Source organism: Schistocerca gregaria, chromosome 3 (genome assembly GCF_023897955.1).
Source record: "Schistocerca gregaria isolate iqSchGreg1 chromosome 3, iqSchGreg1.2, whole genome shotgun sequence".
Taxonomy (NCBI): domain Eukaryota; kingdom Metazoa; phylum Arthropoda; class Insecta; order Orthoptera; family Acrididae; genus Schistocerca; species Schistocerca gregaria.
The window spans coordinates 114,296,758-114,313,272 of NC_064922.1; the positions used below are offsets into that span (position 1 = coordinate 114,296,758).

The following is a 16,515-nucleotide window of genomic DNA, read 5'->3' on the forward strand; positions in this document are numbered from 1 at the left end:
CTTCGTGCACTGCCTCGAATCACGTCAACACCCTTATTTCCTCGTTAACTAACTGCCAGAAACATTTGATATAATTTAATGAAGCAGAATTTGCACACACTCAAAACGATATGCCATGATGTAAATATTTGTGACGCAGACTCAAACCTAGCACGTAATCCGTTCGTTAACTGAGTAAAATTACATTCTGGGAATTCTGTCCTTACTCTGAAGAGACATAGAGAAATACGAATATTCTGTATGGTGATCATCCAATTATTCCAATTATTACAGTTCCTTTATTCGAAAAATTGTGCAAACAAGAGACAGAGAAGTACCTATAAAGTAACACATATTAGTCAGTGAAATTGGGCATACCCCATCAGTGATCTGATTATTATGGGAAACTCCTCTCTGGCTTAGCCAATACTCCAGTACAAACTTGAGGGTTTCATAGTAATCTGTTACTTAGATTCTTTGCTTTCTTTATCAAGTACAATAGAGGAGCAGAAAACGTCTGACTTAAAATACACTGTTCCAGTGGGAGAAGAGCCCTGTGGCTGCAGGTTTAGTTACAATCAGTTACTGCAGAATCAATAATGCGTTCATTCTCTCAATAGTGTAGTACATACTAAGGCAGAGAGAAGCGATTTAATTATATATTTTATGTTTAGCTTAACATATTGCAACGCATTTCAGACATGTTTTGCTCATTACCAAGGGCTTATGCATACAAAAAACTTTTATCTAAATTATCTTAATTTTGCTTAACATATAACTGCTGGAGTGGCTGTTGGAATATTTTGGGAGAGGGTGTTAGCGGCTGGCCAGGAATCATCGTTCAGTTGTGTCCTCTACTGACGTAGAGCTTTGTGTCGTAGTGACTGACATCAGAGCCTGTATCAGAAACCTATAGTTTTGCGGCCTTAATTGTGGTGCGGTACCGGTACTGTGTGATACACTTTAATATGGGTAACAATCAAGCGTTGATTTATAGCAGCGCTCTGGCATGAAAATTAATGCAACAGCAAGTTTTGAAATTAATTTTTACTCAACCTATTTCCTGTACATGACGTTAATTGGATTCTTGACGGATGCATTACTTCTATAATATGTTGCACATAAAAAGAGACTGGCGACAAGCGCAGCGGTAAACACTGCACGTTGTATTTATTGTGGTTTACTTTCGTACAGTCTTGAAACTGAAAATAAGTACATAAATAAATAAATCTTCCTGACAAAGAATCCAATACCCACTAGACAAATAAATAAAGCACTTCTTGGAAAAGATTTTTTTTATTGTTCTTTTCTTCCCTATTGTGGCTTCTGCCGAAACGTGAGCTCTCCTGAGGCACAATGACTTGTCAAAAACACAGATTTTTGTACTAAATTAATTAAAATGATGCACACTTCGTAGCAGCTCCCTTAACTGAAATATGCACACCAAAAATTACCCCTCCTTTACGGTAAAATGTGAAGTAAAAATTTTGAACCAAAGCTTTGTATTTCGGTATCTTTTTCAGATTATGGTAGTCATACATCATGTAATGTATACACTCGTCTACATTAGCATTTTTGGTCGAAGTTTCAAAATATACAAAGTGGCTTTGTGCACGAGCGATTGTCACGTGAGATGCCTCACACGTACCGTCGTCATCAGTACCTCGAAATTTAGTCACACTTGCGCTAGTAGCTGTTAGCTTCTCACACTATCCGGCACACGCTACAATCAAAACAAGTAGATCTGGTAAAACATTACAGAATACTTACTGTGGCTCTTCCAATGCGCTGATGTTGCTCATAACTCCTCTCATGCAATTCAAAGTCAGATTGACGCTCTTTATTTCCGTTAAAGACGCAATACGCCGCTTTTTCATGGGAAATGTGTGACATCACAGAGCACATCATACCGTTTCGCAAGTCTACTTTGCGTGACTGGTAGAACGGCACATTGGTTAAGGTGACCAGTTTCTAGTCTGCAGTTAAAGGGATTGGATTCGTATTACTCGACTTCACGTCTACATCACCAGTATTGCACCACTTTTTCTCTTTATGTGTCATGATTTCTGCGTAGTATTTGCTTTGTGATTTCATCGTTATTGGTGTCTTGTTTGCATGTATATAAAAACAAAGCACTCCGTCTTCAGGCCACGAGTGGCCTACCGGGACCATCCGACCGCCGTGTCATCCGCAGAGTAAGATACAGATAGGAAGGGCGTGGGGTCAGCGCACCGCTCTCCCGGTCGTTATGATGGTATTCTTGACCGAACCCGCTAATATTCGGTCGAGTAGCTCCTCAATTGGCATCACGAGGCTGAGTGCACCCCGAAAATGGCAACAGCGCATGGCGGCCCGGATGGTCACCCATCCAAGTGCCGACCACGCCCGACAGCGCTTAAACTTCGATGATCTTATGGGAACCGGTGTAACCAATGCGGCAAGGCCGTTGCCTTTTGCATGTATATAAAGAGATCACACATTAATATGATGCTTTTTTCTTGAAGCAAAAAAGTAATACTTTATCTTTGATGCCTTCATCAGCATTGAAGTCATGCTCCTGTGGAAAACAAATTTTATGTTTGCCTGAGCTCTTTTTGATCAGTGGTGGTAAAATAATCTAACATCAAGAGCCTATCGAACGACTGAAAAGACTGAAACAGGCAGCCTATTTTTTGTGTATAACCTGCTCCTCTTTTTCATTCTGACAACAACAAAACTCAGTGCCTTGTCCAGTCCCTGTCGTCCCCTACAACTGCATTAACCCGTCGCGGAACAGAATGAATCTGTTATTCTGTGACAATTCTCCCCTTGGGTTATGAACAGCTTTGGACAGCGATGGTTTGGTTGTCGGAGCTGGTCTTCCACACCTCATAATTTTCTCCATCTCTGCCCACACGTGGTGGGTGCCATGGGAGGCCAGTCCAACATCTCAACGTCTCCGTTTATTTGAAACCAGTGTTTCACACAGTTCTCTTTGTGGACAGTAGAACGGTCATTTCTAGAATTATTCAACCTACTGAAAATCTCTGACGTTCAGAAGCAAGCATTACGTTCTCCATTATTATGCAGAAGTAATAAATACGAAACGGACGGCCCAGTTGCCGCAGAACGCCGCAACCATTTACTAATATTCATCCCCAAACTATGATAGCAGTTCAGCCACACCTTTGACTCTGATGGACATATTCGCTACCTAATCTCGCTCCACTTGCTCGTAATATCTGGAGCGAAGAATTTGGTCCAATAGAAAACATTTCCTCTTCTGTAAATATAGCTTGACTCCCGTACAAAAGCGGATCCCTTCTTTACGCCAGTGCGAAATATAATCTGGCAGCCTTATGTTGTTCCTTCAACGTTTGCTTAACCGCTGATTTTCGTCCATACCTTCTTTTCCCGTTGAGACGACGAAGAAGGTATGATCTGCTCACCTTTAGCTGGAGTATCTTTCCAATTTCTGTCAAGTCCTGAAATGGTTTTCATAACTGCACTAAACTATACTATTGCCTTGGTCACTGGTGGTAGTCCGTGGACGTCCAGGGCGAAGAAGACGGTTGACATGATCTTCCTCCGTCTTCCTCTTCACCCAGAGATGTATAGTAAGTTTGATGTATCCTGGGGCACGGCGCTGATACAGTATCCATCTTCATAAAATGCAGGAATACGACCTTTATCATATTCCTTGAGCTGTGACATTTTGAATGTGAGATCCTACTGTCAAGGCAGAAGCAAACGAAGTACAATATGATGTGCAGAGCACATCCTTCTCCTCTGGAGTCAAATTCTTTCCCGATTAGACGGTTAGGAAAAATATTTAACAAATTAGTTACCTCTGGGTATTTTGTCTCTAAATATCACACGTAGTAATAATATTGAGGCCCTTAGATTCACTTTGTGATGCTGGGCATCCATCTCCTGCCATAATATTAAGTCACCTGTGTTAATCCACACATCACACCACAGAAGTCTGTAAGAGCTCTTCATGCCATTGGTAGAACATCGGGGTGGGGAAAGGGAAGAGTTTTTTACTTCTGTGCTATCGAAGTGGAATTCTGCAGCTTCTACAAAATCTAGCTCGTTTTAAACAAAGAATTTTTAGTTTAGGAGGGTAACGTTAACTGTGACGTCCGAAGTACTTGCAGTGTCGTAAACATTTGTGTGAATGGCATCCAGTACTTGTTGGAGGAAGCAAGGACAAGCCGTCTCTCGCGGTTTCCCTATTGTGAACAGATCTGGGCTGGTGGATGAACTCAACCTTTGGGGTGTTAATCATTTTGCATTTTTAGCAGTACCACACTCTTAGATTTTAAGCTCGTTTTAAACCAGTGATTTCCACAGCTACAGAAACCCAGGACCACAGGATTTATTTCCTAGTAATAGACGGAACGTCATCGAGTAAAACAGAAGTAATATCCGGTGTTCCCCAAGGAAGTGTTATAGGCTCTCTATTGTTCCTGGTCTACATTAACCACATAGGAGACAATCTGAGTAGCCGTCTTAGATTGTTTTGAGATAATACTGTCATTTACCGTCTTGTTAAGTCATCGGATGATCAAAAATACTTGCAAAATGATTGAGATAAGATATCTGTATGGTACCGGCTGCCCAGCCATCGACTTTTTATTCTTCCCTCGGTCTTTATCTTCACTCGCAATGTTGGTTCCCCACACTCGCTGGTAGCTGTCACGTACCTGCCGCGGCGAACAGCGTGGGCAGCCAGTCGGTGACGTGCATCAGCTGGTTGGACACCCTGGGCGTGTTCTGCAGCAGCGGACTCCACACGGCGGCCACGCCCCGCACGCCACCCTCCCAGAGGGTGCCCTTCATCTGGAACACATAATCTCCTCCGTACTGGCGTCTGAGAGCTGGATCCGACACTGACGGAAGTAGCGTCATCGATGTACCTTGAATCTCAAATTATTACTGGCACTACAGAGAGCTGTCAGCTAGTTTCACAGCACTGTCTGAGTGGTGAAAAAGACGATTAATATCACTTCCTTTTACAACAGGAGGATCGTCTCAAGGTACTGAACCCCCTTCTAAAGGACTGTATAAATAGGAAAAGGTCACCATGTTGGTAAATTTGCCCTTCATATTATCTCACTCGCCTACCTCATACTATTTGACTCAAACTTTCGGTTTATCTAGCTGGTTTTGATTTCCAGTGGTGGTTCCAAATCTATGTATCACCCTGTATAATTTATAGCATGTACAATATTATCTTAGAAAGATGATTCTCAATTTTCAACAGCTTCCCAAAGCTTCTTAGTTAAAAATGATACAGAATTGTTCAGACTATTGTATAAGTTCGCTAATCCATGAAGGCATCATACTATTCGTACCTAAGCTATAGATTTAACAAAACGTGTGCTGTGCGTTCGACATTTGTGCTACGTTAAAAGGAGGCCCGAAATGTTCCTTTCTGTAATTTTAGATTTAGGTTGGCTAAAATTCCGTGTCTAACGTACACTATAATGGAAAGCAATGCGAAGAGAGAATTTTATCCATTTAAGTTTTTCTGCCAGCGAGACGCGCTGCTTATCGTAGGCCATGTTCTTCGTGTTGTCTATATGTCAAATGTTGTAAGTGAAATACGTCTTAAATATCTTTTGTTCTCTCTGCCTAACTTGCCAGTAACGTAACATTAACGATTTCAGATTTGGGCACACGAATATTTCTTCATCCTAATTATACAGGGTGTCCCATTTATCTTGACAACCATAAATAACTGTTTGCTTACGTGGTATCAACGCAATGGATGTTCAGGACACAATACCTTGCTTGCACATCGTGTTCTGACCTGAAGGTATCCTGCCAGATGGATTGGTCAAGATGGAACAGTTACTTGGCCTGCTAGGTGTCCTGATTTAAAAGCTCTTGACGTTTTTCTTTGGGAATGCATTAAAGACGAAGTCTATTTCGATATTCCAACAGCTCCATAGGGCATGCTGGAACGTATCGTGCTTGCTTGTAATTCTCTTCAGCAGGCAACACTGGAAGCAGCGGTAGGACTTTTTTAATGGCACTCTGTATTTTTTATCCGGTAACTCATTTCCTCTCCTAAAGACCTGTTCAAAAATGTATCACAGTGTACCATTCACTGAAACACAACGTTATTAATTACATAACACAACACTGAGCCTGCGATCACAACCTCGTCCACTTGCTGGGGTTGTCAAATGAAAACCAAGTAAAAAATAACACAAAAATTAACTTCGGCTCTACTGTACGATTGCCCAGGAGTAGAATATTCAAATGTGCTCAAAGTGGTGACCTTGGACACCAATACACTGGTGCACTCATTGAATAAAGGAATTACTTACTGAGTGCACGATGTGCAGGCAAGGTAATGTGTGCTGAACATCCATCGTGTTAATACCACGTAAGCTTTCTGGTTCTTAGCGGCACTTGATCCAGAAGAGGGGGAAAAATTCATCTGAGGAAGTTGGCATATGCTGTGCCGCTTAGACTACCACTGATGAAATAAGGGCCAATAATTGTAGTACCAAGAATCCCACACGTGACATTAACTCTCCACTGACGCTGATGTGCCACCCGTCTATGCCATCGTCGCTGGACCAATAATGCATGTTCCTTGTATTTAACTGTCCTCTGTTTGAGAAGGAACATTCATGGGTAAATAGGACAATAGAGAGGAAGTTCGAGTTGGCTAGGATTTGCTTCTGTGCCCACTGACAGAACTGTACAAGATTCTGGAAATCATTCCGACGCAATTCTTAATATGGGTGTACATGGTAAGGATGGAATCGATGACGTGTAAGAATTCCATGCAGACTGGTTTCACTCCCAATAAAGGAGGAACAAGATGGCATATCGTTGCTACAATGCAAAGTCTGACTTACTCACCCCTCTGAGAGGGTAGTTGGAACCCCAGTTCGGAAGGATTCCGCTTGTAGGAGCGCCGTTGTCGGCCGCGAACACTATGATGGAGTTGTTCAGCATGTCACGTTTTTCCAGGGCGGCCACAACTCGTCCCACAGATTCATCCATCTTCGAGACGACGGCTGTCAGAAGAAAAATTGTGCACTGTCTAGTTTCGAACTGCAGCTCATACACTGATAACAAGATACGTGTATGTGTTGGAATCAAGAAATTATTTTCTCTTTTAAGCCATAGAACACAGTTCTAATATCTTTTTATTATAGATTAACGTCATTCCATTTTCCATTTTTGTAAGGATAAGGTATCTGATAGACCAAATTCGACGATCGATTGACGAACAAAATTTTTAATCGAACTGCATTTTAAAGAAGAAAATATTGTCCAAAGGTTCTACACCACAACTAACCCTAGGCAAGTAGGATATGATGAAGGCTTATATTCAAAAGTGAGGCCAAGAAGAGAACGTCTAAAACTGAATAATAATGATTTTAACATATGGGTATTTTATCAGCTCTCACGATACTTTCTCTGTACTAGCCTGTGTTTATGTACAGTCAATATTTATTCCAAGACATCCTAGTGTAAAATTTAAGATACTATGGAATCGTAGGCACGGCAGATTCATGTTTTTATCATATCTTAACGACTATAAGCACAGTGTATCAGATCTATGTCTTCCACATACCAATAAGTACTCAGAATCTCAGCCACAAGATGCTATTTTAGTTCACTTATTGCTTTTTGCAGCAGATGTAAGTATAGAAATATAAAGAAATATTAGTTACCTCACTTACAAACAATTGGTGAAATATTCGAAAACATCATCAAGTTGTTCACCAATTTACCATTGAATGTTGGAAAGCCACAATACATGCAGTTAGTGTTTCCCATGCAACACCACACTGTATGTACAGCGCTAACTAAATACAAAAATACAAGAAGTAGAAACTGTTTATGTTTTCTGACAACACTCTGATCACAACCTTAAATGGGGAACTTACTGCATAGCATTAATAAAAAAAATTGTTCAAATAGCTCTGAGCACTATGCGACTAAACTTTTGAGGTCATCAGTCGCCTAGAACGTAGAACTAATTAAACCTAAATAACCTAAGGACATCACACACATCCATGCACGAGGCAGGATTCGAACCTGCAACCGTAGGGGTCGCTCGGCTCCAGACTGTAGCGCCTAGAACCGCACGGCCACTACGGCCGGCCCTAGCATTAATAAAGCAACGCAGTCAACTATACTTTCAGAGTGCGTGACTGCTACTATGGGTGGTTTAAACTTAAGAAACAAGTTCATTTTACAAGTTTACGTTCACTAATGAGGTATGAAATACATGTCCGCAATGAGTTTTATTAACCAAGACAGAAACTTACAGAGAATCGAACCAGATTCGGGACTGGATGCAGTACTTCGTTGCAAATAGAACTCAACATTCCGTTCTTAGCGGAAGAAACGTGCTAGGTGTAAAGATAACTTCTCGAGTAATCCCAGGCTATGGTAAGGGAATTTTTTAAAATGTTTGTATAGTGTTTCGAAAGTGTCACCTTCCTTGAAGTTGGAATTCTGGGGAGAATAGTTTTAGTAGATTAAGGTAAATTTTATGGAAGCGTAGGTAGGAACTAGGGCTCGCGGTCCTTGTGCCTTGCTGAGGTGGTGGTTGCAACAGTTTGGTAGTCACTGGGTGCCTCCGAATCTCACGCGGTATCTTTCTGCGATGCAACCGTAGAGGGACTACCGAGCCATTGTGGTTGAGGTGGTGAGTTGTATGGCGTGGCGCATCAAATTTTACTAATAATTTCCACTTCGTCTCCATGATTTATTCTCCGATCATCGGCAGTTGAGCTTCAACATGTAAGTCCAATCTGGGCCCATTGAGGAGCAAACAAGACAAAACATAAACACTGATTTTGAATTAGCTGTAGGGGCCTCACATTTGAGATGCTGGTAATACCAAACATTGGCAACCGTACAACATTGCAGGCAGTATCATAACTTTCTAAGGCTAGAGTTTTGTCGAGACATTCATTTGCCCACTGGCCAGAATAGGATACAGTTAGTGCAATATATGAACAACACTCTTGACCTGGATATGTGGTTTAAAGAGTAACTTACGATCGAGTACTTTACTCTGGTGGACGATGAGAATTCATTGTTCTGGAGTAGAAGTCTGTTCCGCAAGTTAGTAGGCCTTCGGATAATGAAGAGGACTGCCATGGTGTTGTCAGCAGAAATGTGGTTCGCTGTGTCCCATTGTTCCGTTAGCACTAGTTGTCGCTGCAGTCGACCGACTGCTGCAGTAATTCGTCTGCTGCTAGTTAACAGAGCGGTGTCGTATGCAAACTGGGCCAAGGTGATGTGAGGTAGCACAAGTAAATCATGAAGTTTTTAGAGCAGCTTATTCCTCCCGTCAGTTTGTGTTGTAACAATTTTCAATGTCCAGAAACACGGCAGCCGTAGAGCTGGAGACGCTGATTTTGTGTGCTATGTATTCCGCGACTTGTAAGAGCAGGAGTTCCGCCGTCAGGGAAGGTTGAAAACCAAACAGATCCGTTCTGATAACATCATGGTCCATGACGATAGGTTGTAAGCATACCCAGACGAGTCTTTAAAATTTTTTTGATAATGTCGGTAAGAGGCTAATCGGCCGCGTAACTGGCGGTTTAGCTTGGGTCTTTCACGATTATAGGCAGCGGAAGTACACGGGCCACCTTCCAAGAGTCCAGTCAGTAGTCAATTCTCATACAACAGTTATAGAGCCTAGTGATCAGCACAAGCGGTTTCCGTGGGATGTGCGTGAGTGTAATTCCGCCTGGCCCACAAGCGGAATGAGATCCCAAGTGTCTGATGATCTTAAAGGCTTCTGCAGGCATTGTAATATCCGCGTCAATACGCTGGTCCGCTTCCCTGATGTCTTGAGCTCTCTGACTAAACTGTTCAGGATCCGCACCGATTCTCGCCTAGTCCGTCTTGAGCTTCAAAGACGGAAGCAAAAACGTCTACTTTTACTAACAGACAAAGGCTCTTGGACCTTGAGAGCTCTCGAAGGTGGTTTAGGGTTTCACCTAGCTCCAAAGATAGTGCGTCTGAAGCTCAAGGACAGCTATGTTACCTTCCAATAGTTTGCCTATCTGTGCAGTTCCCTTGAAACACTTCGTATTTCTCTGGTCTGCCTCATTTCGAATCGTTGCCAGCATCTCCTCTCTCTATTCATGAGGGTTCTATTAGCAACAGTGGCTAATAGGTGTAGTGGCATGGTGTTTATCGTTCCGCTGTGAGAGAGGTGAATTGGGAAGCGCAACCAATTTTCCTTGAGAGAGTAGAGATGACATGATCTTTCTGTTCAGTTGTAGATATGGGGTTACATTTTTAATTATCTATTTTGTTTAACCTGATCTTTTAGCACCATCTGACATTCTCTTAGATCGGACAAGATCATCGTACTTTTTCTTACATCATATTATTCTAAAAAAATAAGAACTTCAATATGACAAATACGGTGATTCGAGTGTCTAAAATGGCGATGTGAGTAAATAACCGTCACTGTGAACTAATAAAGTTAAATAGCAGTACTTGTACTACTGTAGCTGCGGTCACTAATAGAGATAATCTAAAAAGTAATAATAATGTTAATAGTGATGACAGTAATAATAATTATGACAGTGGCAGATATAAAAAGAATTAGTTGGTGTACAAGACAAATGTTTTGTGAAGTAGAGAGATGTAAGTTGATTGTACCAGCTAAGAGTAATGGGAAAAGAGGAGGATCTGGTTGGGAAGAAGGGTGAGAAAGGGTTACGAGTGCATACAGGGACAATGGTAATCGTTACTTTCCTTTGGTAGATACGTCACCCATTGTCTTGTGAGGCTGGAGATGGTATTCAGTTCTATAATATGCGGTGGAGAGTCGGGTTCCTGCTGCTGAGAAGGACTTCAAGAAAGTGATCAGCGATGGAGTAGAACAGAGAGGATTTTGCTCTGATGGGAACGAGTGTTCTGATACGTTGTTAAGGTAAGAACATTAAAGTCGATGAGTGTTATGAGAGACAGTGCTCATTAACAACACAGTAGAGAAGGTAGACGGTACGGAAATCTCTGCGCTTGTCTACTCGCAGTCAGAAAAGCTGTGAACATGACGGTGAAATGCACTCATGTTCAGGGAAAAAAAATCGGAATACTTTGAACGACTAGAGATAGGATGGTCATATTCACAGAATATGTTCATTAGCATATTCTGCAGAAATGATTAGCATTTCAACCAAGTCGACCCATGGGTTCAAGGTCAACATATCGTGGCGCAAAGTTCAAATGGCTCTGAGCACTATGGGACTTAACTTCTGAGGTCATCAGTGTATAGAACAACTACTTAAACATAATTAGCCTAAGGACATCACACACACCCATGCCCGAGCAGAATTCGAACCTGTGACCGTAGCGGTCGCCCGGTTCCCGACTGTACCGCCTAGAACCGCTCGGCCACCCCGGCCGGCTATAGTGGCGCAACATCACCCACCGGTATGTACTTGGCCATAAGCTCAGGATCCTCGCAGACGTATGTGCGAACCATAATGCCAAACCAGTCAGTCTAAAAGAGGGCGCGTTATTGGCCCGAGAGAATGTGATGAATGCATCCGGGAAATCTACATCTACTTGGATACTCTGCACATCACACTTAAATGCCTGGCTGAGGGTTTATCAAGTCACCATCACAATAATTTTCTATTATTTCATTCTCGAACAGCACCCGGAAAATCTGACACCTATACCTTCCCGTGTTAACTCTGATTTCCCTTATTTTATTATGACGATCGTTCCTCCCTTCGTAAGTCGTCGTCAATAAAATATTTTCGCATTCGAGGAAGAAGTTGGTAATTGAAATTTCGTGAGAGAATTCCGCCGCAATGAGAGAGGCATTTATTTTAATGGTGTCCATCCCAAAACCAATATCATGTCAGTGACACTATCTGCAATATTTCGCGATAATGCAAAACGCGCTGCTCTTCTTTAAACGTACTCGATGTACTCCGTTAATCCTAAATGATAAGGACTCCAGACCGCGTAGCAGTACTCCACAAGAGGACGGTCAAGTTTAGTGTAGGCAGTCTCTTTAGTAGATCTTTTACATTTTCTGTTCTGCAAATAAAACGCAGTCCTTACTTTTTCCTTCCCCGCAACATTTTCTGTGAGTCCTTTCAAATTTAAGCAGTTCGTAATTGCAATTTCTAGGTATTTAGTTGAATTTACGGCCTTTAGATTAGACTGATTTATCGTGTACCCGAAGTGTAGCGGATTCTTTTTAGCACTCATGTGGTTAACATCTTGCAATCCGTAGACTCTTTCTGCACAACATGCAGACACCATTTTTCAGGAAGACAAAGCGCGACCACATGTTGCTTCACGAACACGTGTCTTTTTGATGTCCTATGATGTCAGGGTTTGTCCTGGCCCGACAGATCGCCAGACTTGTCGTCTATGGGGAAACAGTTACAAAATTGTAATGGTACGTGTTAATTCCAAGACTACGTAACTTATTCCACAACCTAACAAAGGACTTTAAATCTCAAGTGGATAATGTGGTATGCTTTAAAACTGAATTAAAGAAAAAGTCAACGGAAGAATGCTCCTATGGAAGCACAAAAGGCGAATACGCTCCTGTTTATTAAACGACTCTGACTGAAAAATGGGGTACCAGCTGCGTTATTCTACTTTCCTCAGAACAGTAAAAAAAATTCCTAAAATTCTGGCATCCGTTCTTGTTCACCATCCTTTTAACATGCAGCTCAACTCTCACTCTCACAAGTACACACCCACTCACCCACTAGGACCAGTCAATCGATGTAAGTCGTTCGTACCCAACCACTTCCACTTGCCCATCTCACTCACTCATTCAGCCCAACTCATTGTCATTATCTTTTTGTGTCTCTCTAACTGTCATCGCCTTCTTCCTCACTGTCACAGTCTCGTTCGTTCTGTCCTCCATCTATTATCTCCTCTCACTGTCACTATCTCCCTCCTGATCTCTCTCACTGCTGCTCTCTCGTTCATTCCATCCCTTTGCGCTGTTTCTTCTCACTATCACTATCTCTTTCTTCTTCGATGTCATTCTCACAGACTCTCTCTCACTATCTGCCTCTCACCTACTTACTTTCTCTTTCTCTTTATTCCTCTCCCACTTTCATTGTACCCTCCACGCTTTTCCTATCACTGCTCTGTCACTGTCAACTATGTTCCACTGTCACTGTGTCTGTCTTCCTACCAAACTGCCATTGCCACCTTCATCCTGTCTATACTACAGTCACTGTCTACTATCTTCCACTACTTATTACTTTTCCACTTCTTTCTCAGTGCCGCTGTTATCTTCCTCTCACCACAAAGAGTCTGGCAAACATTCGCATGCCAAAGCTGTTGGGGAAAATATTAAAGGTGCTGATAAAGTAGAATGAGGCAGATGGTCGCCCACTACTGAACCACACTATTAATAAACAGGAGGATATTCGCCTGCTTTGTGCTGCGATATTAGCATTTCCCCCCTGGTTCCCATCTTCTTTGTAACACAGCAGTGCATGTCACTCATATGAAAAGAACTTTGTGGGTCAGTGAAATTTTGATACATTACTTATGGGAAACTGAAATAACGCAAAACTATATAATTTCACACCTCAGACCAGATGTTACGGGCAAAAATATTTTGCATGTACATCGGTACTACAACGGCATGGGGTTCCCAGAATGGATGATAACAGAGACAGAGTGTTTCTCCGTGCTACGTCACTTTATTAGCTGTGCTTTCGCCTCACACCACATTTGCCGAATGCATTTTAGACTTACAATTAGGATCACTTTAAGCTTCTGTATCTTTTGAACGGATAACGATGCCAAGAAAATTTTCAACGTTGTTTGAAATCTAGATCGTAGAAATAAACCGTAAAAAGTTCAGCCATCTCAGTTCATGGCCATCTTAGAAGCTCCGTGTCAGGTTTTGTATCTACAATCATGTTTTTCAGATTTTCTTAGGAACAACCATGAACTAAATAATGCCTCCACAAGCCCCTTGAGACGTACAGTAGACCACATCCAATGCAAAAAGAACCAACCGATATGCTCCATTTCCCTAATCTGGAAGACGTATGTGGCATTCGAATTTTGATCCTGTAGTCTAGAATAGACGATCGTTCTGTTGCATATACAAACGCTCCTTTGCCGAAGGGCTATACAAAACACTTGATCTCACGTTTCTATCACGAAGAGAACGAACGATTTGAACTCCTGAAATATTCTGTTCTTATGCACGGCGTATTGGAACATGTTAGGTGGTGACGGTGTCGCATAAGTACGAAATTTTTGTATGATAACTTCTGCTAATTTGATGAGTATATTCCCAGTAATCCTTAAAGGTATTGTTTTAGGGTATTTTATAAGAAATATTAGCATTATAATACAACAGTCGTCCGTAATGACAAGGATATTTCATAGCACTGCACTTAAAGTAAATTAACGATGACTCACTGCAGGGTCCCTGAGGATATGCTTAATTGAAAGTAATTTAATGAAGACTGGCCCATCTAAGGACTACAGAATAACACATCATTAAAAGAAACGTTACTGTATTGTGTAACAGACAATATTACGCCATCAGATTCATAGGAAGTGTAAATCTCGTATTACATCAAAATAATTGAACATTTGATTGAATCGGTATGTTATATATATTCTTTCCAAGATATTCCTACAGTTGACTATTAACTTGTTATATTTACATCTCGATCATCTCATTTCGGCAGTTTTTGGCACAGTCAAGAGATCTTGCAATAATGCATTCCCTTTTTTCATATTAAATAATAAAACTTTATTTTTTACATTTGTGTTTGTAGTTGTTTGTTCTACACTGTAAGTCACGCTATGTTATGCAACATCATGAGTGTGTCTATATCAAAACAAGTTTTGCAGCACTTCGGTGCCGATAGTAACGGAACCTGTACATAAAATTCGAATAGAGATAAATATAAACATCATTTCCCCCCTTTTTTTTCTCATAAAAACCACACATTGCAAGCTGTACCGCCATACAGCGAGACCTTAAGAGGTGGTGTTTCAGATTTCTGTACACACCGGTACCTCTAATACACAGTAGCATGTCCTCTGTCATTGATGCATGCCTGTATTCGTCGTGGCATACTATCCACACCTTTGTCAAAGCACTGTCGGTCCAGATTTCCTATTCCTCAACGGCGATCCCTCAGAGTGGTTGGTGGATCCATAAACAACCCTTTTGAATCTATCCCAGGCAGTTTCGATAGGGTTCATATCTGGAGAACATGCTGGCCACTCTAGCGATTTCGTTATCCTGAAGGAAGCCACTCACAAGATATGCACGATGGCGGCGCGAATTTTCGTGCGTGAAGACGAATGCGTCGCCAGTATGCTGACGATGGTTGCACTATCGGTCAGATGATGGCATTCACGTATTGTACAGCCGTTACGGCACCTTTCATGACCACCAGTGACCTACGTCGGCCCCAAAAAATGCCACCCCAAACCAAGAGGGAACCTCCAATTTGCTACACTCGCTGGACAGTGTGTCTAAGGCGTTCAACCTGACCGGGTTGCCTCCAAACACGTCTGTGACGATTGTCCGGTTGAGGGCATATGCGACACTCATCGGTGAAGAGAGCGTGATGTCAATTCTGAGCGGTCCATTCGGCATGTTGTTGGGCTCATCTGAGCCGTTATGCGCCTTTTCTGCTACACCAGCTCTTTGCACGACCATCGATTACCCGGCTGTACTACGATCTTTGCCCCTGTTGCGATCTGGCGGCAGGTATCTGCGGTCGGAGAGTGGGTCGTCGGACTCGCTACGAGGCGCTTTTACGTGCTTGAGGGGACGAAGGAACAAAACACCCGGGCTTGGCCAGCAGTGGCCGTTCTACCTTGCAGGACGGTCGCGGGTTTGTGTTGGGTTGGGTTGTTTGGAGGAATAGACCAAACATCGAGGTTATCTGTCTCATCGGGTGAGGGAAGAAGGGGGAAGGAAGTCGGCCGTGCCCTTTCAGAGGAGCCATCCCGGCATTTGCCTGGAGCGATTTAGGGAAATCACGGAAAACCTAATTCAGGATGGCCAGACGCGGGATTGAATCGTCGTCCTCCCGAATGTGGGTCCAGTGTGGGAGTTTGTGGTGCACCCGCCTGATGACAACTCCTGGCGCTGGTATCTGTTTTCTCGGATAAGACATTTTCCTCCAAACCATCTGGAACATCGGAGGTGTAAGGGGTTTTGGTGCCTTCGTTTCGTGGAACCATTTGCGTTGTAGCGACAGTCACTTGTTGGTTTGTTGGTTGCCTTAATGTGTGTTGTTGAAGTATGAGCAGCCGGCAAAGCGTGTGATCGCAAGGAGACCAGTAGTCAATACTTCCTTGAAGAAAATCAACGTCGCCAAAAGATGTAGTAATTGTTAGCTACTGAAGATATTAGGTCATAATCTAGTTGTAAAATTCTACATACCAAGCTTACACTATTGTCAGTAAATTGCAGACCTATGCAAGGAAATTAAAGAGTACAAAACCTAGTTTGTGCTGCAGTTGTGCATTTGAATAACGTAATATTATCTTGAAATTACTTCAATTTCATCT

General features: G+C 42.2%; 1 protein-coding gene across 1 annotated transcript in view; it reads right to left on the reverse strand.

Annotated features, from left to right (window-relative positions):
- The window catches only part of LOC126355273 (arylsulfatase B-like), a 76,437-nt gene that overhangs the window by 18,000 nt on the left and 41,922 nt on the right, over positions 1-16,515 (reverse strand). The window contains exons 7-8 of the mRNA XM_050005561.1: positions 6,844-7,001; positions 4,668-4,803 (exon numbers count right to left, since the gene is read on the reverse strand). Of these exons, the coding sequence (XP_049861518.1) occupies positions 4,668-4,803; positions 6,844-7,001 (294 nt within the window). The remainder of the gene's footprint in view (positions 1-4,667; positions 4,804-6,843; positions 7,002-16,515) is intronic.